Source organism: Macroventuria anomochaeta (genome assembly GCF_010093625.1).
Source record: "Macroventuria anomochaeta strain CBS 525.71 unplaced genomic scaffold BU25scaffold_25, whole genome shotgun sequence".
Classification (NCBI taxonomy): domain Eukaryota; kingdom Fungi; phylum Ascomycota; class Dothideomycetes; order Pleosporales; family Didymellaceae; genus Macroventuria; species Macroventuria anomochaeta.
Window position 1 is genome coordinate 260776 of NW_022985386.1, and position 22870 is coordinate 283645.

The 22870-nt window shown below is 52.7% G+C and overlaps 8 protein-coding genes across 8 annotated transcripts; 1 reads left to right on the plus strand and 7 right to left on the minus strand.

Moving 5' to 3' along the window:
* Positions 1-977: 977 nt before the first annotated feature.
* Positions 978-1723, minus strand: BU25DRAFT_115126 (uncharacterized protein). Its single transcript, XM_033700378.1, has one exon. It carries the CDS (start codon positions 1431-1433, stop codon positions 1203-1205), a length of 231 nt encoding a protein of 76 aa, XP_033559721.1. The 5' UTR covers positions 1434-1723; the 3' UTR covers positions 978-1202.
* BU25DRAFT_412566 (tetrapyrrole biosynthesis, porphobilinogen synthase) lies at positions 1698-3443 on the minus strand. The gene is made up of 3 exons (XM_033706824.1): positions 2975-3443; positions 1784-2923; positions 1698-1732 (listed from the first exon to the last, which is right to left on the minus strand). The coding sequence occupies exons 1-2, from the start codon at positions 3179-3181 to the stop codon at positions 2015-2017; spliced, it is 1116 nt and encodes a 371-aa protein (XP_033559722.1). The 5' UTR covers positions 3182-3443; the 3' UTR covers positions 1698-1732; positions 1784-2014.
* A 496-nt stretch (positions 3444-3939) lies between these two features.
* BU25DRAFT_432799 (uncharacterized protein) lies at positions 3940-5964 on the minus strand (the record flags this gene model as incomplete). The annotated part of the gene is made up of 2 exons (XM_033708741.1): positions 3940-4983; positions 5032-5964. 2 exons carry the CDS (start codon positions 5962-5964, stop codon positions 3940-3942), a joined length of 1977 nt encoding a protein of 658 aa, XP_033559723.1.
* Positions 5965-9491: 3527 nt separating this feature from the next.
* On the minus strand, positions 9492-10937 carry BU25DRAFT_432800 (uncharacterized protein; the record flags this gene model as incomplete). Its single annotated transcript, XM_033708742.1, has 3 exons — positions 9492-9641; positions 9691-10090; positions 10141-10937. 3 exons carry the CDS (start codon positions 10935-10937, stop codon positions 9492-9494), a joined length of 1347 nt encoding a protein of 448 aa, XP_033559724.1.
* Positions 10938-11641: 704 nt separating this feature from the next.
* BU25DRAFT_412571 (cytosolic iron-sulfur protein assembly protein 1) lies at positions 11642-13374 on the minus strand. The gene has a single exon (XM_033706825.1). The coding sequence runs from the start codon at positions 13196-13198 to the stop codon at positions 11888-11890; it is 1311 nt and encodes a 436-aa protein (XP_033559725.1). The 5' UTR covers positions 13199-13374; the 3' UTR covers positions 11642-11887.
* Positions 13375-13681: 307 nt separating this feature from the next.
* BU25DRAFT_460260 (uncharacterized protein) lies at positions 13682-16323 on the minus strand (the record flags this gene model as incomplete). The annotated part of the gene is made up of 4 exons (XM_033710342.1): positions 13682-15244; positions 15298-15483; positions 15533-16109; positions 16157-16323. 4 exons carry the CDS (start codon positions 16321-16323, stop codon positions 13682-13684), a joined length of 2493 nt encoding a protein of 830 aa, XP_033559726.1.
* A 2715-nt stretch (positions 16324-19038) lies between these two features.
* Positions 19039-20853, minus strand: BU25DRAFT_473600 (uncharacterized protein; the record flags this gene model as incomplete). The annotated part of the gene is made up of 3 exons (XM_033710881.1): positions 19039-19768; positions 19821-20525; positions 20578-20853. 3 exons carry the CDS (start codon positions 20851-20853, stop codon positions 19172-19174), a joined length of 1578 nt encoding a protein of 525 aa, XP_033559727.1. The 3' UTR covers positions 19039-19171.
* A 184-nt stretch (positions 20854-21037) lies between these two features.
* Positions 21038-22655, plus strand: BU25DRAFT_396877 (Thioesterase/thiol ester dehydrase-isomerase; the record flags this gene model as incomplete). The annotated part of the gene is made up of 5 exons (XM_033704848.1): positions 21038-21450; positions 21505-21753; positions 21803-21984; positions 22035-22454; positions 22507-22655. The coding sequence occupies 5 exons, from the start codon at positions 21038-21040 to the stop codon at positions 22653-22655; spliced, it is 1413 nt and encodes a 470-aa protein (XP_033559728.1).
* Between the last annotated feature and the right edge of the window lie 215 nt (positions 22656-22870).

Below are 22870 nucleotides of genomic sequence, written 5' to 3' on the forward strand. Positions count from 1 at the left end.
TTGGGCATGAGTACGAGGGCTCTTGCTCAAAAAAAGGCTTTTACTTTAAATAATATGAAGGTATGGTGCTTGATTAGCTATTTGCAACTGGTATGCTCTTAATAGACCTCATCATCCTTTTCACCGTCGCTTTGACGGTCCGTCAACATAGTACAATCTGCTCCATAGAGGGTTCCGTATCCCAGAATTCTTCATGATGATAAGGCCCTACATCAATCTCAGGATGAATTCGCCGACAAAAGCTCGGCCAACGAGACACCAAAGGAGAGTATTATCTTCTTCTGTTTCCTGTCTCAAAACGAAAGGGTACCCGTACTCTGGGAATGCATACAACGCATCTCCGATCTGGATGTTCACGTGTGGACCTGTATTTCCGATATGACTTCTATCATTGACGAAGAACATTTTCTGTTCTATACCCGAAGTGCGATTTCATAAAACTCGCCGTCCTTATCTTCGTTCGGTGTTTCAGGGATCTAGTTCCAGCATCTTCTTGCTCGCAGGACTGTTTCCCCCTGACCAACCGCCGCTTCTAGAGGCATTGTTGATGCTTGATGTTCCCTCTCCAAGCGTCGATGGAGAAAGTCGCCAATTCCTCGGATTACGCTCTGGTCGGGCCACGCATCTAGCAAAGTCCACCATGCACAGAGACGGCGATCTGGCAAGATTGCCGCTACTGGATACCGCCAGGATAATTGTTCGCGGCGACCTATAACGCTGAGAACATCGGCTAGCTTCCCAGAGAAAGACATGATCGCAACGACGTGGCCTACTATTGCAGAATTGAGGATAATCTTGTTGTGCTCAATAATCTGGAAACGATATGGAACTGACAACTTCCTGTCAGACGCAATATCAATCAGTGCCTCACGTTTTCGGGTGCAGGTCCAATCCACGGCCCAGCTTGGCAACAGGAGAGATGCTGTTCGGTAGACGGGCCCAGAGAATTCGAAAAGCCTGAGCCGTATTGGGCTAGCATGTGGAGTGTGGCATGGAGGTGCAAATCCTCGAGTCGTTACACAGTGCTTGTACAAGGCTTTGGCCGACTGGAAAAAGATCACGCGATGCCCATGTCCAGAGATTGGGGTTATTGAGAATCTCGAGGCTCAAATTTTTGCCAGTTTGTAGACTTTGATAATGTTCTGTAGAGTTCTTTCGGTCATTGCATCTGAGTGGCCTAGCCAGACTACATCATTTGTGGCTTAGCGATAGATCGTAGTCATCCTTTGTATCTGTTGAGCTCTCTCAGTGTCGTCTTGTTGAGTTATATACAAGGCATCGACCCATAGCATGCGTATGCCCTGTTCCCGCTGCTGGAGCAACGCATCTGCTAGGTTGAGTGTGGCCGGCACCTTGCAACCATTTGTCATGACTGGTCTGGTCTGTTGATTCGCCCCAGACATAAGATAACACTGTGTAGGAGGGTGTGTCATCCAAAGAATGAACAGAAAACTTGCACTTGAGTGGCTCTTGTACAGCGTCCGAGCTTCTTGGTAAGATCTCCAGCAGTCAAATTTCGTTTCGAGTGTTGTTCAGAGGTGTGTATATGGATGTAGTGGGGTTTTGCTGTCGTTCTGGCGATGCAAGGCTGAGCGTGTCCAATGAGAAGGACGTGGATTCCGGTGCTGACCTATTGGTCGGTAAGTGGTAGACAAATGGTAATAGCGAGGAGCAAGACTTGCGCGTCTGGAGATGTCGTTTAGTCAAGGCGGAGCTCAGCCTTGTGCATCGACTGTGGAGAACGTCAGCGCATGACCAGACAAGGCACGGCAAGGCAACCCACGCAGCTGCGGTAATTGGCCCCTCTGCAAGCACGCCAATGGCCGGAAAGCACCAAGACAAAGAAGTTGTGTGAGCATCTGAACAGGCAAATTTGGGCGTGCAGATGCAGAAGTGTAGATCGTCAATTGAGTAGTCGTAGATATTTTAACGCCGAACCCATCCTTTGAAAATGCTGAAAACAAGGTATCGTCGAGCACAAAGATACGAAGCGAAACAAAACGCGACAGTCGCTTTAGTTGCTTAGCCAGTCCAGGAACTCTGGTGTGAAGTAGCTGACGATAATCGTAGCACCTGCTCGCAGAATGCCCTGCGTAGCCTCCTCAGCCATGGCTCGCAGGTCGAATACGCCTGCAGCTGCTGCCGCGTGGATCATGGCGTACTCGCCAGATACCTGGTATGCTGCGACTGGCATGTCCTTGCCAATATCCTTCGCGTCGCTGATGATGTCGAGGTACTGACTTGCAGGCTTGACCATGATGATGTCTGCACCCTCGTTGATGTCTCGTGTGATCGCTCGGCGGGCAAGACCACGACCGCCCGGCGGCAACTGGTAGCATCGTCGGTCGCCGAATGAGGGGCATGAGCCTGCAGCGTCGCGGAAGGGGCCGTATAAGCATCCAGAGAATTTGGCGGAATATGACATGAGCACGACCTGGTGGGCGATTCCAGCCTCGATCAACTTCAGCTTGATTGCGCGAATGCGGCCATCGTTCATGTCTGAAGGTGCAACGCAGTGTGCGCCGGCCATGGCGTATGAGATAGCGACATCACTAATGCGCTCGACTGAAAGCTGGTTGTTCAAGCTGCCGTCGTCTCTCAGAATACCGCAGTGGCCGTGTGATGTGTACTCGCAGAGGCAGACGTCGGCGGTGATGAAGAGGTCGGGGAAAGTGCGGCGGAGGAGGCGAATGGCCTTGATAACGGGGCCCTTGGGGTCGTCTGCGTTGCTACCGAGGGCATCCTTTGCGTTTGGTGCGATCGGCACACCGAAGAGAATGACCGACTTCAGACCCTTCTCGACAAGCGGTTTCAGGTAGGGCACGATCTTGTTCAAACCTCGACGGTGCTGGTTTGGCAGCGAAGGAATGAGCGTCTCCTCGTCAGGCTGATCTGAGATGAAGAGGGGGTAGATGAGCATCGACTATATCATGTCAGTGGACGCGCGACACAGACGGAATCGTTCCGAGCGCACCTTTGTGAGTTGTCGCTCTGCTTGCCATGCTCGTGCGAGAGGGTGCGAGTATCCTCCGTGCAGTTGACTCTTGATGTCGCCGGATATGCTGACGCTGGTGGCAGCTGTGCTGGCATATGAGCGCCCTGCCTCGGAGGCTGCTGCGCGCAGCTCCGGCCGGGTTGGATTGCGGTAGGCAATGTCTGAGACGAGCGACGAGAACGACATGGCGGCGATGTGTGATGTGAAGGTGCTGGAGTGATATCGTGTGAAGCGGGACAGGACGGAATGCGCGCAGTGTGGAGCTTATACGTCGGTTATAAAGCGTTCTAGGTGCAGAAGCTGATGGAGGAGGATGCTCAGGTGGCGGGCAGAGATCGGCAACCGAGGAATCGAGTTTCAGTCCAAACCTTGCAAATGCACGAGCAATTGGTCAGCGAAAGAAAGACGTAGAGATTTGAGGCTGAGAAGTGAGCAGAATTGATTGTATAAATCGCTCAAGCTGGAAGGAAGGCCCGGAGTGTTACTTAACGCATCGCACCTTCCGTCTGACTGCCGAATCATCTCCAGCCAACGAGAAGCTAAGGATTACCGAATGCACGGGCACCGGATACGATTAGCGTACAAAGAGCTCCGAATTGCCACTCCGAGCTCCGAGCACACAGCACTTCATGTCAGGCTTGTGGATACAACAGTGGTGATGTGATTAGATTTGACTATCCTAAAGTGACTACCTGCGGTGCTGTCTCCTGCAGCGGTGAACCTGATGAAGCTATGTATACGCCTGAACCCCTTTCAATGCTATGTGGGAATCAAGAGAAGAAAAGGTAACGCCAGGAATGCTTGCCTGTGCCCTCTACGTATATCCAGTAATGCTATCTGTTACAGGAAGTGATATCGCAAGAAAAGAGAATGCACCGCAACGCCGTTGCGCTGATGCAGTTGTAGATCGGAAAGAGAAAGACAGATGAGAAGCAGCGGCGATGTTACTGCGAAGGTGTTTCGTGAGCAGCAGGTGCTTCTTCGTAAGTCTCTGCTGTCTCGCCAGTCTTCATACGGGACGGGACGTGGGCTTCAGGGGCCTGAGAAGCCGAAATTGTTGCAGAGTGTGGTGCGATTGTGTCGTCTTGCACGTAAGCAATCTTAGTCCAAACGCGCCAATGCAGGATCATAATGTGAGAGATACGGTTTGTGATGTCCGAAAGCTTGCAAGTATCTGGGTGGAGAAGGTGACGAGAGGAAAACGTATCGGCAGTAGTAGCGGACTGTACGTGGTGCGCGGATGGAAGCGTTGCAGATGTTGTGGTAGGGACGAGGTTGTTGAACAGCTCCATAGGTGACGAATTGTTGTATTTCTCAATCGTAGCCAGGATGATGGGCAGTACAGCAGCCTCGAGGTTCCGAGCTTGGGTCGTGAAGGTGCTAAAAAACAGATGGCGCAGATGTTGATTTGCGCTTGACAAATTGTTGTAATCGTATGTTGTGACTCGGCCGGCAAGGGTGGAAGCTTGCCTAAGGATCTCCAGTGACAAGGCTTCAGAGTTGGCCATCCACTGGTGCGGTCCGTAGCCAATGCTTGATTCGCCCATGATTGCTGTGAGTGAGGACACAAGTTGCTGGCGTGTGGTCGACAAGCTTGGCCCTTGGTACCCGAATTGCTTGAGAAGGGTTGCGAACATATTCAGGCAAACCTCGAAGAAGATGTGATCTTCGATCTCTGCTTTAATGATCTGCAGTCGGTCTGTGTCGAGGTACATGGCTTCTGGGAAATCAGATCGACCATCTTTCCCGAACAACGTAGCTGTGACACCACGAACAAACACCTCAAGGTTCAGACGTGAAGAGCCGCGCTCGTTACTGCAGAGTGGGCTGAACTCTTTTGTTGCACAGTAATACCACTTCTGTGCAGTTTGGATGTTGACCCGTGCTCGACCGTTGACAAGTCGATCCAGGTGATAGTGTGTCTCGAAGTTGACTGTATCCTCGATTAGTAGAGTCTTGAGGTTCCGAATCTGGTGGTTGGCGACGTCCTTTGCAGCTGTTAGCACTACACCATCTGGATTCTGAGAGCAACTTACCAGCTTCATGGACTCCAGTATTCCCAACAGTTCACATAATCCTTTGACAATGCTCTCTGGCTTGTTCTGCGTTACACCCGTCCTGGTGTAGGAGACCATCTTGTCGACCCATTCGTCCCTCATCGGCGCGCAATGTTCTTTTAGTAGGCATGACATCCACTCAGACAAGCCTACAAGATCACAGACCCCCCTCTCGATCTGTTGCATCAGCATCGCCACATCTAGATGCTCATCTACCCTTGAGTGGTCGCGGTCGGGTACCAGACTCTTCAGCACATCTCGGATAGTCTGGAAGATTTTTGGGATACGTCGCTCGGCGTGACGAACAATGGTCGACCAGTCGCTAGTATCCATCCCTTCCAGTGGTGGTGTTCCTCGGAATAGTCGATTGTACAGTTCTAGCTCTGCCACCAAGGCCCTCCAGTACCGCTGTGCTGACTTGACCTTCTCTTGCCCCTTTGCCCCGTCGAGGTTTGGTCGGAAGCTCAGATCGCGGTCAAAGTTGACGTCGTGCCGTAATTTGATGTTCGTGATGATATTTTGGATGTCGAGCTCGCTCAGTGACTGTCGTGTGATGGGTGGTGTGTCTGATCCTTCGCGAAATGCCTCAGCTAGCTCCTCCCCTTCAGACCCAGGGATCATAGTGATGATCAACTCGGCTAGCTGTTCCGGTATGTCTGGAGTTCGTGGTGGCGAGTTCGATGGTGATTGCGTAGACTTCACAGCGTACTGCTCCCTCCGCCTCTTGTCGTGTCCAGTATGATGCCTTTCTTCTGGTGGTGCTGGTGCCTCGCGACTGGTGAGTGACCCATGCCATGACGATACCGATGCAGTCCTCTTTCTCTCTACAGCTGGTCGCACAGCGTAAGTGTGTTCGGTGGCCCTGAGGGTAGAAGGGTTGCTGCCTGCAGCTTTGGGTGTCTGGGTACCCATGTCTTCTTGCTGAGGAAAGTGGTCGCGATTATTTTGCAGTGAACGACGTGCTTTAATGCGTCAAGACCCTGAACTATGCGTGATGGTGGCAAGAGGGTATGCAGTGGTGATGATAAATCTTGAAGAGGCAAACGCTCATAAAGCGCATGTGTTGCTACAAGCGCGAACTGCGACAAGTCAGCGATCAAACCGTACAAGATAAGGCGTTTGCAAGACGCAAGCTGAAAACGTGTTCGCGGTATGTTTGACAGAAGCCGCGGGCTCCCGCATGAACCAGCGAGCCAGATCCGAGTCAGGCTTGCAACGTGCGGCTGTACGCTTGGTCGAGGTGTACCTTTTAGCATGTGCCCACGTCAATGGTAGATCTGGAGGATCTTTCGGACGCAAGTCTTAGGGCTTGTGTGATGTTGACATAGTAGAAGGGAGGACAAAGAGGTCAGTTGTGCTAACTAAACACAACGACGTTTGCGGAAGCTTGATGAGACGGCTTCGTAACAGTGCAGCTTTGCAGGAAAAGCAAAGCGAAAACAAAACAGAGCCAAAGAAGACAGAAGCAGAGAGACAGACAGGCAGATACTACTGAAGGTAGCGGATATGCTGCGGCAAGGTGTGAGGCTGCTGCAGGGCGTGTTGCGGAATTCAAACAGCGTCTGACTCGTTCCTGGGGAGAGAGCTGTTTTGCTGGTTGTGAAAGAGGCTGAAGTCAGAGGGTCAGGCCTTGCATTACTTGGAAGAAAAGAAGGGGACAAGCAGAACAAGGAGCCGTTCAGTGCTTATGCCCTGACCGTATCTTAAGATGTGCAATAGCCAATACCAATATCTAATACGCGGAGCCGATCGTCACAGCCCGACAGATGGCGCTGGGGCGTTCGTGACCCGTTGCTCGGAACAACTCAAAGTGTGAAGCTGCGAAACAGGCCTTCCTGGCAACACACCGCTGGTTACCCGCAGTTCAACCACGGGCACAGTCGCTGCCGTCGTCGTGGAGCCACAGTAGCGCTTGCTCAGCTGCTGTCAAAAGTCATGGTCGCAGCTGCTGAGCGGAGGGCGAGATGCAAGCATTTCATTCCGAACGGCGCATGCGGTTAGCCGAAATGGAGAACACAGCCGAGATTGGCTGGCGGCGCCGCAACCGTCGCCAGCAGCCTCACTTTTCACAAACCAGGGCGAGCAGATCGGAGCATTTCCTTGCCAACCATTGCGACTGCATCTGACGACGAAAAGCAAACCCGGTCGATGTGTGCAGCAGCTGACCGGTTGGTGGCCTCGTTTATCGTGACGTCCGGCGGTTGTTTATTGACAATGGCACGCGTCGTACTCGCGTCCAACACTCTGGCTTCAACACGAGTGTCGACGTCAGTCAAACCTTACTTCGTGAGGTTGCGGTGAGCGTGTTCTTGCGTCAACGGAGTGTGAAACGTCAATATTTCCACCGGTTCAATAAGGTACCGATGAACAACCGTGCGATTGACATTGCCGCTGATCTGGTCGACGTGAGATCTGCCGTGCAGACAGTGCCGTGGTGGAGATGGTGTAAGAGACTGCAGTTGTCAAAGATGGCGCGACCTCTTATGTCCGGTGAGACAGGCATCGTGTGAATAAGAGAGGCTGCAGGTGGGATCATGCCGGTACCGAGGGCGAGGCGCGCGGGTTTTGTACGAACTGGACTGGTTGGTGACAGGGCCCAGCTTTTCCTGAGGCAGTAAGAGTGGTTCGGGGCACGGACGAAGAAGCAAGAAGACAGAAGAGGGCCCACACATATATGTATATGTAGGGCTGAGGTGGTGTTTTGCGTTGAGGCATCAGCGGGCGTCTGAAAGTAAGGCACCAGGCACACCTCAAGTCAGCGCTTGCCTCGTCTCACGCCTAGTTGATCAAGCTATCTTTGTGGTCGCTTCACATACAGACTGATCACGCACACCCGCTTATACGGTCGCTCTTGGCCGGTATTAGTTCATCTATGTTTATGTAGTTGACATTCACGCTTTGTGCTCTTGGTAAGCACTCCTCTGTTCAGCAGTTCATCGCTGCAAGCGAGGTTATCCCCCATAGTCTACCATATCAGTTTGTAAAGACTCATAAGTGGCGTAGAGGTACCATCGGCTGTCTGGACGGCAGGCAAGCAGGCACACTTAGCGCTTGCTTTGTGCCTAACGAAATGTCGACCTATCTCATTGGTTGCTTCATCCATGTTCGTGAAGGTAGGATCGATCCTTCGACTGCAGACCATCACGACGGCACGTGGTAGGCAGGGAGCGGTGGGTATTGGCAGTCTATGATCATTGCATCTGTTCATCTGATGGCCCGGCTTACCAGCAGCACCACCCATCTCACTAGGTCTCAGCTCATCTCTACAATTTGTATTGTAAACCGGCAACTGCATACCCGGCGCCCCCACTCACGAATCGAGGCAGCAGCGGCTATTCTGAATGGCAGCCGCGCTATCCTCCTTCATTCCTGACCCAAATGCTGACTCCTCTCATTCGTTGCTTCATCTTCACTTCAAATCCATCTCTCACAGCAACCTCGGATCGATACACCTCTCCCGCTCCAATGTCCTTTGCCGTTCCTCTCGCATACGTCCCATTTCCAGCCTGCTTACGTCCTGCTTCCCTCGTCTTATGTTTCTGTCTCTGACATAGTCTCGATTAACTTTCTTGTAGTGTGCCAGGCCTGACTTCCAGCACCACTCACACACCTGAGCATACCTCGCTATCCTGATCGTGCACTTGGCTCTTGGGCAGGCTTGGACTGGGTTCCGAGATCGCGCAATTGGACAGAGATGATACAGTCGATCGTCCGGCATTGGTAGGCATGCACAAGTGCCTCGAGCGAAGGTGATGGTGCACATGCTTTCGCCTTAGGTGGAGCTTGTAGTGTGCTTGAGTAACGGAGTCTTACTGTGTGAGTTCGTCTGGACGATTCTGCTTGCAAGAAAGCACCTGCCTCTGATCAGCTGTTCGAAGTGCATTTGTATGTTCACCATCAAGCATGCTGCCGTTCGAAAAGAGTGTGGTAGCATGCCTTTGCTAGACAAGCTGCAATCAGCACAGCTAAGAGTCGACAGCCCAGAGTATGACGGAAAACAACGTTGGAGGGGGAAAACAGATCGTTTGGGCAAAGCAAATGAAGTCGTGTATTAAGTATAGTCATGAGAGACGCAAAGAGAACAATCTGCTCCGCTGCACCGTTGTATGCAAACGGATCCATCAACCTGCAAAATCCCATATTGGTTTCACCAAGAAAAACACAAGGTAGACGATAGTACTGTGAGGTTGAGCGCAATACTGACGAAGGAGAAGCGTATGGATGAGAATAAGATGCTGCGCCCATGTCCCAGTTTGGAGATTTTCACATTACCACAGGTGTGTATCGATGTCGTACTGAAATGCCGTTGCCTCCCAAACAAGTCGCCGTTGCAGTAATTGGTGCGATCCGCCTCGTTACGTCCGTAACTCGGCTTGTTCGAACGACAGGTATTCTTCATCAGGTGTTGGCGGAATGACACCCAGCACAAGAGAAGCCATCTAAGCCTCGATGTCCAAGTCATCGTTCTTCTTGCCGCTACGTCCACGGCGGGGTTCAGCTTGCGGGCTACGGTCTTCGCGCTCGTCTTCACTGCTGTTCGATGGGCTCTGCGGTCTGCTGTCGTTGAGGTTGCGGCGGCTCCTAGCCATCTGCGCGCTGTTAGTGATTGCCCCATGGCCGTAGTTGCGAGATACATACCCATGCCCTTACACCACCGATCAGACCCAAGTTGTAACCAGCTGTGAACTCTGAACTTCCCCTCTCCGCATTGCTCGCGCGTGGGATATCCAAATGACTGAGCCTTGACAAAGCAGATGGCGATCGTGCATCTGCTGCAGCCTGCTCCATGGCATTCGAGTGCTCACGTGTAGGTGTCCTGGCCGGGCTGGCGGGACGACTCGATTGCCAGAACTGGCGGAAGTCCTTTGTGAGTTCTTGGCCGGTAGTGGCCCAGTTGGCCTTGATGCTGTCGCGGAACTCGACCATGTTGCGCTTGAGGTCGAGCTCGTTCTTTTTGAGCCAGGAGACGTTCAGCTCCTTGCGCGATGTGCCGCGCTTCAGTTGGCGGTCAATGTACTGGTCGTAATCGCGGACAATCCTAGCAGTCGTTAGTAGCTGCTCGTATTGTTCTGGTCCGGGGACCCCTACTTAGTTATGATGCCCGTTGTGCTCAGGCCTTCGGTTCGCTGGGTAACCAGGAACATGCCCTTCTCCTTGATAGGGCCGTAGATGTCATCACCCTCGTCTGCGCCGTAAGGAAGGTCATCGTGTGCGACATAGTCGATCTTGTGCTTCTCGAGGAAGTCGGTTGTGACGATCCAGGGGCAGTCTGGAATGACCTCATCAACCCACTTGCAGTGTCGTACACTCTCAGCGCGTTCTCTCGCCGACAACACTGTAAGACCCTTGCGCTTGTGTGTCTCAGTGTCGCCTGTGACGCCGACTACGAGCTCGACCTGGGGGTTGTTGGGCGCCAGGTGCGCGAACGCGCTCTTGGCCTGCTGCAGTGCGCGCATGTGGCCAATGTGGAAGAGATCGAAGACGCCGTCTGCGTACACTCGGATAGGACGGTCTAATGAGGGAGGGTTGGTCTTGTAACCGCCAGCGGGGTCGGTCAGACCAGCGCCTGGGGGGGCTTCCATGCGCATTGTGCTTGCCTCGCCGTTCTCGCCATTTTTAATCTTGTCGGCGGAGGAGCGCCTGCTCTTCTTGCTCATGCGCTCGTCGTCATCCTCGGCGTCGCTGTCTTCGTTGGGGTTTCCGGCGCGTCCGCGTTTCGTCGCGCTGGACGACTCGGCCTGGCGCTCTTTCTTGGACGTGGCTTCCTGCAGGACGGAGTCCTCGGCGCCCTCATCGGACGCGTCGCGGGATGATGGTTGTACAACGTCCATGGCGTCCTTCTTGACTGAGCCAGCCGTGTTGGACCTCTTGCGCTTAGGTGGCATATGTGTGATGTTGAGAGTTGCGCGTTACAAGAGCAATGGCTGTTGCTGCAAGGTAGACAGCAATGGCACGTGTGTGGTGGAAGGTGGTTGTTGAGAGACGAGTGATCGAGTGCGCCTAATCCTGGGGTTGAGGAGCTTAGGCGCCGACACGGGTGCTACCGGTCTTAAGTGGAGCAATAGAAGGTGCAGTGAACAAGACTTGATCGCTGCAATTAGGTTGTTGGAAGGGGAAAAGAATTCGTGTGTTAGAAAACCGCAGAGTAGGGAAGTGTCTAGAGAAGTTGACACGATGCACACAAGATTGCATCAGTCCATAATTTTGAAGCCCGTTCCCTGATCGAGTGCAGATCCCTCCACGAACGCTATGACGTTTTCGAGGTCGCAGCCACAATCCGGCCATAGCCACAGACGCGCAACGGTGGCCAACCCCACGTGCAGGCGTTCTCGACGCAAGCTGGACGCAGTCTGTCGTCAGGGTGGCTCAAGCCTGGTCACGTTTTACATGAGCCTGGCGGTCGTCACTCTATCGCAGAGGGAAAGGCTTGGTGGAAAAAGGAGTTGGCAACACGGCAGGAGCCCCTGAAGCCTGAGGCATTTATGGTTGACTGATTGATTGGTTGGTTTAACGTCCTATGTGAGTCTGAGACTATGGAAGACGAGGCATTTATGGTGTGCTTTGGTATATTTCGCAAAGTTATGCTGCGCCGCTGTACATGCAACGAGGCTTCAAGCCCTCATCTAACTTCTCCAGCTCTCTCATTACACCACAAGACAGTTATCGAGAACATATGTTCGCGTGACTGTGTTCTTCGAGCATCGCAGTCCATTGTCCAGTGGAGATGGTCATGATCGGACGTCGTGATTGAAGTGTTCTGGGAAGCCAGGATGACTGGTAGTGCTGGCAGAGCGCATAAGGAGCTGAGAGCATATGTCAAAGTTTTTGGCTTGTCTCACAAGCGTGAGACAGCCTCGTCCAGTGTCCATACGCGCACCTCGCCCTCATCTCCCGTACTGATAACAACCTCCTCACCGTCCCATCTCTTCCCCTTGTCCGCCCTCTTTGCCCATGTAACGTGGTTAATCTCGAAAACATCATGCGCAGAGAAAATCTCCGCGACCACAACCCACTCAGTCGGTGACGTCTCGGTTTCTTCCGTAGCAGCAGCACCATCCGCTCCCTCGACGCCCTCCATTGCTGCGCCATTCGTAGTGCCGTTCGACTCCTGGCTCCTCCATCTTTCCTTGTACACCACGATCTTGCCATCGCTGCCAGCACTGACAAGAAGCCCGGTTGTGCGACTCCAGCTGACAGAGTAGATCGCGCGGTCGTGAGCGCGAGGGAGAATGGCTTCTTGGTACCAGTCCTCGTCGATAGCTGCGGAGCGAATAATCGACGGCATGCCCGAGTTCTGGGTGTTCGCACCCTCTCTCGGCTTTCTCCTCCAAATGCGCACTGTGCAATCGTCTGAACACGTCGCCAGCCTCGGTCCGCTTCGCTCCAACGCCTCGATGTGTTGCAGTTGTGTATCTTGCAGCCCTTCTCTTTGCGCACGGAAGTCGTGTTTGTCTGCCTTACCCCCCTCAAACTCCACCCACCAGACCGTCATCCCATGCCCCTCCACAACGGCCACCTGCACCCAATCATCCTGATCCTCCCTGTAAAACCGCACTGTGTCATCATAACTACTGCTCACCAACAGATCCTCTTCAGGGTGCCATGCGACACACTTGACATCGCCATCATGCTCCTGCAGCACCGCCACCGTCTCAAAATTATCATCCTCCAGCTCCTCCCATATCCAGACGCTCTTGTCGCGGGAGCAGGTAGCCAAGTACTGACCGCTCGGGCTCCACGTAAGACTCTTGATCTCAGACTCGTGCCCGTCGAGAATGCACGAGAATTGGTATTCCTCCGCGTCTTCGCTTTCCTCGTCGCCGATTTCCCGGCTGACTTCGTGCTCGAGGCGGTCGCCGTCATCTTTGCGCCAGATGCCGGCGCTCGAGTCGAAGGAACCAGTTGCTAGCACGTTCTGCCCCTGTGTGTGCGGTTTCCAGCTACAGGAGCGCACGGAGCGCTTGTGGCCGCCGGTGATGGCGTGGAGGAGCGTGAAGGATGTCAGGCTGTAGATGCGCACGGAGCGGTCTGAGCAGGCTGTTGCGACAATTGGTTGGGTTGGATGCGGGGCAGTCTGCCATGTTCGTGAATTCGAGGGCGGCGAGAGGGTCGAGAGACGTGTGATCATGGGCGTTGGCGTGGACATCGTGAGGTTGTGAGGGGCCGCCGTGGGCGGTACTGGAAGCGTGGGTCTTTTCGTGCCTCAGTGTGGCGCGAGGAGGCTGAAGAGCTGGAAATAAGGTTGCTGAAGCTCAACTCAACTGTCTAGGAACCTCTTGGAAGCGTCGCAGAGGCAATTGGTGAACGTCGTGAAGCTTGGTGATGTCGCGGGGCAGATCTCGAGAAAGTTCGGCAGCGCGTCATTTGCTAAGCGCCCCGCGACAGGGGTGCCTGCGCTATCGGACAAGTCATCACTCACTCATTACCATACATAACATCATGTCTACATCTTCCATTTCGTATACACATTATGCGTCAAGTTGCTACAGTAGTTTCGTGTTGTACATCGTTCCATCCCCTACTCGCCTGTAAATAAACCCTCAATTGCGCCAGATGATGCGTGGGTATTCCAAGGTAAAGAAAACGCCGCAAATATGCTTGTGTAAGAAAACATGCTCCTCTCCATCGTCTACCTCCGTGCATAGTATAGGTCCTTGGGCAGCGCTCGTGTCGCGTGCGGGTCGCGGAACGATGTTGTGATCGACATCAGTCTTTCCGCCAGTGTCTGCTGCTCTGTATCAGCAACACCAGCCTCAGACTTGACGCCCATATCCCGCATTTCCATCGTCGCCCCACCCTTCTTCGACTCATCGTGGATGATTTGCTGAGTCGAGGTGACCATGATACCTCCCCAAGGGTGACTATTGCTTGCGTCGGCGCATGGTGATGTTGGGTTCACTAGGCCCTTCTCCGAGCAAGAATCAGGCTGTAGAGTCATATCGGATGACACTGACCAGTGTGGTCGCAGCCTGAAGTTCCACCTGTTGCTGCTCTTCTCAGGCTCCTTGGTGATAGAGGGAGTTCGTAAGAGTGTGGCAAACTCCTTGTGATTCTGGATCGCTAGGATCTGGTGATCGGGTGAGCCAGGGTATGACCTGAGATATGTCTGGAAGAAAGACATGGGGATACACTTCAGAGTTATGCTTTGAAGTGACTGAATATAGATCTCCTTGATACCACAGAAGGCGAACACGGTCGCTGGGCTGCGTTCTTTTTGGCCAACGATGCCATGGGCGATATCTACTTGCCTAGCAGAGAAGATAGCACGATGCAGCGCGGACTCGGGTGCATCGTGTAGAAGATCGAGTATCTTGTTGCAGAAGTTCTCCAAGAACGCGTCCTCTTCCTTAGTTTCCAGCCCGGTGCGTTGGCCGGTACGTGCGAGGCAGTCATCCAGTGACAAGCCATTGAAGCCAGTCAGAAGCTTCAACTCACTCAAGGTGAGCTCGCCATTTGCCAGCTTGACCATTGGCAGACGGTCAGGATTTGTTCGGGGTACGATGACGTCGAGGCCTCGCATGCCTGGTGCAGGTTGCAGGAGGAACGATGCGAGATAGGTTCCACTTGAGGGTATGGATGGCTCCCTTTCGGTAAATGCATGCCAGCGGTCGACCATATCGTGTAGATCATTCCGAGTCACCTGCAGGCTACGAGCAAGATTGTCGCCAACCTGGTCGATGTTCGCAAAATGGTAGCCTAGGTTCTGCAGGCGCTTCACTTCGCTTGTATCGGCCTTCTTTGTCAGGACCAACATTTGCCCTCGGCCGAAGAGAATTGGGCTGGCCATGCCGGTCTCGATATCCTTGTTTGCCACATCTGCTGCTAGGATTTCCTTTCTGTCGTTCGTTTCCTTAAATACAGTTCTTACCATCGACATCGAAGTGCCAGTAGTTACCACCTCTTCGTATAGGTTTCCGAGGTTCTGAAGACCAGTATCGAGCGTCTTTGCGATGTCGTAAGCGGTGACACAAAACAGTTCACGGAAAGTGGCAGAGTAGGTGGAATCGTCCTCCGAGCTGAAAGAACTTCGACTTTCCGCTGCCGTGGAGGGCGAAGTCGTCTGCAGATATCCAGTGCTGTGTAGATGTTCACGCATAGATGGAATCAAGTCGACTACACCTCCCCAGTGGCGAGATACTCGGAATATCCATTGGAATACAGGGTGCGAGGTATTGAACTCATCGTCAAAAGTCTTTCGAAGTTAGCCTTATTGACCTGTACAGCTGGAGATTGTTGCAAACCTACCCTTTGGTGGAACTGTCGAGTAATCGTCTGGCAGGGCAGGAGACCACCTTGACTGACCAACAATCTGCCACTCTCATCAAATGTAGCGCATGCGAGTACGACCTGCTGGGCGCGGTCTTTGAGAAGTCGGCGGTGACGTTGCTTCAGGAAGCCAAGCAGGAAGCAGACGGCGCAAGCGCTCAAGCACTACTGGTGTGTTAGCGAAGGTGACGCGAATGGAACGAATGGTTCTTACCAAGCAAATAGCGATGATCAGTGTGATGTTGCGTTCCTGGCCCGATCCATCATGGTAGCCTCGAACTTCATACCATGTACCAGCAGCACCAGTCCAGTGCATACCGGAAACAGCCAAGGCCAGGAAACAAGCAACTATAGCACGTCTGAAGATGTTGTTCAGCCACGATCCACTCCAGTGGAAGAAGAGGCCAAATGACAGCAGACTTGCGCCCACTGCGATTCCTGCGGCACCGAAAACGTGCGGCCAACTGAGATGCAGGCGATAGTTTGTGGTACCGTTGTTTCCCAGGTAGTGCATCTCGGTGATAGCTGCACCTGCACAGATGCCGCACACGATGAGGGAAACAACTCGAATGGCGGCATGCTTGCTTCGTCTGTAGAAGCGGTCGGCGACCATGAGCCCCAAGAAAATTACCACGACCGGAATGATGGCGGAGATGGCCGTGAACGCAGGACTGTAGTACAGTTGGATTTCGTCTTCTCCGTCACCCAAAACGATGGCTCGGTTGCCAACGAAATGCATGCACCAAATCGCTACCAGACCGAACGAAACTGAACAGCCGGCAACTTGCACCCTATATCTGTCAGCTGGTACTTCTCAGTTAGAGTGTTTGCAATGTACCATGCCCTCCATCCTGATCCCGATACTCTTCGATGCAGCAGCTCTACTGTTGTGACAGATCCAATCAAGCTGACCAGGTACGAACAGAAGATGAGATATGGTGTAAAAGAGATATTTGGCCTGCTTCCGATGGGATACTTGGCCACAACGTCGGGGCTTGGACTCATAATGGGCAACTTGAGTGACAGATATCACCAGTTGTGTTGTAGTGCCTCGAGAATCCTTTGATATAGGCGTGCGATTAGATCATCTGTGCCTGCGACCCGAATCTGGAAGGTCTGGTCGTACGATTGGTTGTCTTCGTGTTTGGGCAATGCTTAGGCGAGTTTAAACGATGCTTTTTCAAAAGCCTACCCGCAAGCAGCAATCCTTCGACAAGAGGCCCAAAGCGAGGTGCAGAAGATCGTGGCGCGGGAAGCCTTCCGTTAGGATGCAGGACGTTTCGTTTTGTACTGACATGCCAATCCACAAGACTCTCGAGTAAGCGTTCGTCACTTGGACTAGGCTGGGTACCTCAGCCTGGAGCGACCATTGTAACAGCGTTGACCCCGTCGAGCAGGTGAACGCCCAGCTCCGCTGGGCTAGAGAGCCTGAGCCATTGCCACAACCTATTGGAGTCCCGACCCCGAGCGCCACACCAATTGGAATACCGCTGACATGGGTGGAGCCCGAGACAAAATAGTGAACAAGCGTGATTCGAGTGACGATAAGGTTCGAGTACTCCGCCAAGTCAACCAGCAGCCTCGACGGCTCGCAATTTGCTATGCATGCATAGCATGGAAGTATAGAAGGCAATGCCGTGTCTCTGCATACTGCGCAGTTTGGATTTTCCCTCAGGGATCGAGAGGTTTGATGAGTTAAGACTCCATCACAGTGAAGCCCATTCCCACCCGTGACAGGTCCGCCCCGGACATATCAAATTACGTCGGCAGGTAATTTAGCCCGTGTGTCATCGGACGGCTAGAAGCGCAGAGTTGTGGTTCGTCGGCAAAAAGTACCTTGGTACTCCAAAACGTAGTCGGCGAAGCTGGCGTATTGCCGAGGCGCACCCTCCGCGGACATCGCTGTGCGCTTGACAAAGCAGCAGTCGCCCTTCGCATGAGATTGGGTGCATCTTTGTTGAAGGCGACCAAGTTTTTGACATGTGAATCGATATAGAAGTTGTATCGTTTCTTCCAGGTCAAGCTATGAAAACGTTGATCATGATCATGATCATGGGCCACAACGCGGTTGCGGCCACGATTGTTGAGAAGGCAGATCCACCCTGATCAAGCTCCTCACGGGTCAACGACCAACAGTAAAATGCGCTTTTCGCTTGCTCTTGCTTATTGTCAAGCCACATCAGCTGCCAGTTGTTCCGAATGGCCAGTTGAAAAGAGAATATGTCATCGCTGTTGCGCAATCTGCCAGTTTGCAGCGTCCGGAATCGCTGCACTGCGCCCTTCCACATCTAGCGTTTCATTTAGCATGCATTTAGCCATGAAAACGCCAATGTGGAACACATGGCTTCAATCGCAACAATTCTGACAATCTCATCACAGCGTCTTCGGAGGATTCAACACGTGCTCGCCACCCCAGAAAGGCCTTCGATTTATGGTCCTGCGAGAGTCATGAAATATTTGTCGATCCAACTTTGGATGAAGGAAGACAAGACCTGGCTGCTGGGGATGGGGGCGCTTAGGGTCCTGGTTTGTGCTGGGATGATCGGCGCTAGCCTGAGGAATGAGATGGGCTTAACGATCCTTCTGAAATTATTGGCGGGGTACCGAAATACGATCAACGACGATCTGCAGCTCCAAGATCTCGCATCGCAAGCTTGCTCTCCCCCATGCCAGCTCTGCAAAATTGCCGACTCGTATCGTAGTATCGTAACTGCGTTCTTGCGTGCGTCAAGTTCATGCTCGCTTGTTCCTGCGTGAAGGTGCAGTAACTTTCGTCGGCGTTTAGACTACGAAACAATTTCTCTAGACTGATCCAATCACAGTCCCTCGGTAGACCCCGGATGCACCAGCCCATTAGATGTCAGCCACGTTGTGTGACAGGAAGCTTTCGACGACTCTCTCGCTTACAGTAGTGTTCCTCAGTTTTTCGTTCCCCAGCAGAAGCTCGATGACAACCTCGTCGTCGTGCAGGCAGCCAGGGTGTTGAGACAGTCAAGCCAATTTTGATTGTTGCAAGGCAAGCAATGACGCACAATGCTAGACAATCCTTCCATAAGACCTCCTGGATGTATTCGCGCTGTTCGTTCTAACATCCACAGATGGTTAGTTTGTACACCTGTAGTGCGCCGTGATTGCCGGTGGTGTGAACTTCGAAGGTTGCTTCGGATGCACGTTGGCGGACCGACGGTCTCGCTACATGGAACGTGCATGATGAATTGCAGAGCGCGGATGGTCGAGCCGTTTGTGGGTTAGACCCGTCTTTATCATTCGAGTCAGTGGTCGCTTGCGTTCGAAAGCTTCTGTAGATGTTTGCTCGACTTCCTTTGCCCTGTATCCAAAGTTTTGTAGAGTCTTGACAGTGACTCGTGGAGCTGCACGATCTTAATCTCGCTTTCGTCTAGGCAGGGGCGTCGATAGTACATGCATGTCCGCAGGCAGAAGGAGTCGCTGTGAATGCGGGTTGTGCTTCTGACCTCTGCCTGAAGAACGACATCGTACCGATCAGCCTGTGAACAGTCTATATCAATGAACCGCCACTCATCTTGTCGTGGAGTCGTTCGTGACCTGTGAAGCTCTCGGCCGAGCATGCTCAAGAGTAACAACCTCACAGTCGTTGTAAATGCTCGAAAGTCTGTCCTACTCCTGCAGCGAGGATTCAGATGACCAGAATTAGGTTTACAGACTTTGAAGTCCGTCAAGTCGCAAGTCTTCGCCGAAAAACCACGTTCTCTAGCCTAGCTCGGGTCGAGCGCGGAGCAGAGATTCGTGACAGCTTTGGTGCATGCTGAGCGGAGACGGCTTGCTCCGCGCACATGTGATGGAATTTAAAACTCGAGGTCCGAAGGAACTGGCTTTACGAAATTTCGTTGCCGCGACAGGTGATGGGACTCAGGGGCTCGAAACACTCGTCTCCGAGGAGTAATTCATCGTCGACGGCTTCCAAAATGTGGTCAGGAGTGGCCTCTGCCCCGAGGAGATGCTGCTCTGACGGAATTCCATCGCAAGTCGCTGGGGCTGCAGGGTCATCCTCGAGGACTTGATCAGCATCGGACGCCCCGCCCCCGTCAGGACCCACTGCGCTGGGCCTAGATCTGTGGTTCTTTCCATCCTCATGCCGCGACTCCTCTAGCATATCGTCAGACTGGAAGTGCGATGTTGTTTGTGGCTCTGCGGTTACAAAGGACTGCAGTGGAGTCGCTGATTTGCAAGGCGTGTTTGTTTGCAAATGTAGCCAGAGCCGAGGGGCGATGCATGAAGCCAGATGGCTTCCATCTACAGCACTTGCTGGCTCTCGATCCAGTGTCCGGCCGGCTGTTTGAAGGGACCACAAGGGGGCCGTCAATGCTGACAGTTTCTTTTCTAGGGATGTTGAAATAGTCTTCCCAGTAACGGCTGGTTGACAGAGAGATCGGCTGATGATGGGTAGCAGATTCGCTCTCTGGCACAAGGACTATTGACCTGTAAGTTTATACGTTGGTGTACAAATATGCTTCTCTTCTCACCAATGAATAACCTGGTTTCCACAGTGTAGGCGCGACATCTGCAAGACCTGGTCCAAACGTATTTGCCTTGACTTTGACTCCAGGAAGCATCTTACTATTGATGCTACTGACGACCGACAGTCGTAGCGCTCCATCGATCAGCGTCTGTAAGTTTGCAATGTCGAGGCTTGTCTTCGGGTTAGGTGCCCCGTTTTGTGAATCAGAGGCCTCCAAGGTAAGTCGACAATTCTGATGGGCTTCGCCTGGTGGAGTGGCTGGCAAGGAAGCTGCCCTTTCTAGAGATGAGGCTGGCGATCGTATTCTTTTCAGGGTGGGCAGTGATGCGCGCGAGGAGGTTATCTCGTTGGCATCCAGCAGAAGCTCATCAGGAGCTTCTTTCTCAGTGTCATCGGCCGCTTGGCCGGTTGTTGATCGCGGTACACCGTTACTGTCTGTCGAGGTTTTTAATCGCTTAGCTGTTGTGACTTTTCTCCGCTGAACGAGCTCGAAGATGTCTGCAGAAAGGAGCACCGAGTCGAGAAAGAAAGCAGACACTCCCTCAGGCGGTCGCACGTCGGCGGCGCAAATGTTTGATAGAACTTGATGACGTGGTCTCGCAGTAGGTGCTGCGCGCTCACTTGAGTGATTGACCGCAATCCGCAACTTTCCTGGCTCATGGGTAGTGTCATATGGTAATGATAGTTGCAAATCTAGCTGATCCCACACCTATGAGAGTTTTGTCAGTGACAAAGGTTACAAAAGCTTTGAGAGCACTCACCGGCGCATCGAGAATGGCCTCAGAAAGTTGTCGAAGCTGCTCGTCAGCAAGAGGCTGGCCTTTGAAGGTAATGTCAAGATCGATATACAGTCCATTCCCACGGCCCACCCATACTTCACCAGATGATAACAGGCTGAGCAGAGAAGTTGCATCGTGCTGCTCGAGGTTAGTGCAGTGCTGTTGAGGTGAGACTGTGATCAAAGTTCTGAGCCAAAGCTCAAGGTTCGCTGTTGATGTCGAGAGGACTGCTCGTCCAAGCTCAGTCGACTTGTGCATGCTTTAAGCCATGGAGGTACGACGCTAGCAACTCCAAGGCACAGACATCTGATGTTAAGGTGACAAGAGTGAGAAAAAAGGCATATCGTTGTACGACGCTATCCCACGCCCAGACGCTAATTCGGTAGGGAGCTCAGACGTCGTTTCCTCCAAAGCTCGAGCTCAACAAGCCAACAACACCGCCATGAGCCTCTCAACAAGGGTCGCGCTGCAGCGCACCACCCAAATCCTGCGAAGCAACTGCGTTCAGCCACGCGCACTCTTGGCGTCGGCGGCACGAAGAAGCTTCACATGTAGCCTACTTAGGAACACTGATGGTGTTTTCCGAGAGCTCACGTCGATGCGCGTCCGCACGCCTTGGGTAGAGGCATTCCGTAAACAACAGCAGGATGGCCAGCAGCCCGGCAAAGCATCTGGAAAGCCAGAGGTGCCCAAGGATCGCGACTTGTCGCCCAAGCGCATGAGTGACAGCTATCACTCTGTTGTGCTGCCCTTAGCTCAAGACCCCTGGTTACTTGATACATATCTGAATTCCTCCGGGCATATACGTCTAGGCACCATTTTCATGGATCTTGACGCACTTTCTGGGGTCATTGCGTAAGCCTTCAGAGCTGCGTAAAGTTGACAATTACCCTCTAAAGGCTGCTCTAGGTACAAGCACACCGGTGAAGACGTAACGACCGTCACCGCTTCCTGCGACCGAATTACTATACATCACCCACTGGACGAGATTTGTGATCTCCAGCTATCTGGTCGTGTTACATATGCCACCGGTCGAAGCAGTTTAGAAATCACGATGCAGGTTGCAAAGGCTCCCAAAAAAGGCGAAGAGGTCAAGGACACAGACGTTTTGATCAACTGTACCTTTACAATGGTCTCCTTGGACCCAGGCACTAAAAAGTATGAGGTCTGAATCGTAACGAAGACTTTTAACTAACAGAGGAGCCAGGCCTGTGAATGTCAACGCGCTAATTGTAGAAACTGAAGAAGAGAAGCGGTTGTATGCTTTAGGCGAGCGTAACTCACAAATTCGCAAGGAGAGACGTAACACATCGTTAGTTAAGCATACGCCGAACGATCTCGAGAGTGATCTCATTCACGCATTCTGGCAAAAGCAGCTTCAATATCACGGTCAGTCATTCTGCGACTGCGCTGAATCTTGCTGGAACTAATTTCTGCAGACCCTCACGACGAGTTGCGCAAGCCAGACAACCTCCATTTCATGGACACGACACGCCTTCAGACCGCCACGATTATGCAGCCACAATACCGCAATCGACACCACTTTATGATCTTCGGTGGGTTCCTCCTCAAGCAGACATTCGAGCTCGCTTTCACCACAGCTGCGGCATTCGCGCACGCTCGACCCACTTTCGTATCGCTCGATCCCTCGACGTTCCTCAACCCGGTGCCCGTTGGCAGTATACTATACATGACAGCGCAGGTGGTGTACACAGACCCTCCTCTCATCGGTGCTCCTGGAGAGCAGTTTGATGAGAACGGCGAATACACAAGGGTACAGATCAGGGTCGATACCAAGGTCAGAGACGTGGAACACGGTCACTCGAAGCCAACAGGCCAGTTCAACTATACGTTCAATGGTTAGTCTTACACGAATGTGAAGTTGGTGCTACATGCTAACATGTTCGATAGTACCGAAGAACATCAGGGTGATGCCGAGGACGTACCAGGAGTTCATGTACTACCTCGAAGCGCGCAGACGAGCCGAGCAAGTCAGACGCACCTTGGAGGAGGGTGTCAGCGTTAGCCCAAAGAGAGCGGCAGAATCTCTTACGGAGTGATGATCGTTCGCTACACCGTATGCTCATCTAATGTGAGGATTACCACGGTCTATTAACTGTGCTGTATAGAATAGTAAGACCAGAACGCGCCCATACCGGCATTGTGCTGCATACATGCCACCCTTGTATACGACGTGCTGAGAGAGACAGGATCCCAACACATTCAAAACGAATGAATACAATCAGCACGCTCGATGCGTCAATGAAGAAGTGAA

Excerpts from the sequence above, each read along its gene's own strand:
- BU25DRAFT_115126 (XM_033700378.1), bottom strand. The coding sequence starts at position 1,433 with ATGACACACCCTCCTACACAGTGTTATCTTATGTCTGGGGCGAATCAA.
- BU25DRAFT_412571 (XM_033706825.1), bottom strand. The coding sequence starts at position 13,198 with ATGTCCACGCCAACGCCCATGATCACACGTCTCTCGACCCTCTCGCCG.
- BU25DRAFT_412566 (XM_033706824.1), bottom strand. The coding sequence starts at position 3,181 with ATGTCGTTCTCGTCGCTCGTCTCAGACATTGCCTACCGCAATCCAACC. Across the intron at positions 2,924-2,974 it reads CAGAGCGACAACTCACAAAG|TCGATGCTCATCTACCCCCT; the intron begins GTGCGCTCGGAA and ends GACATGATATAG.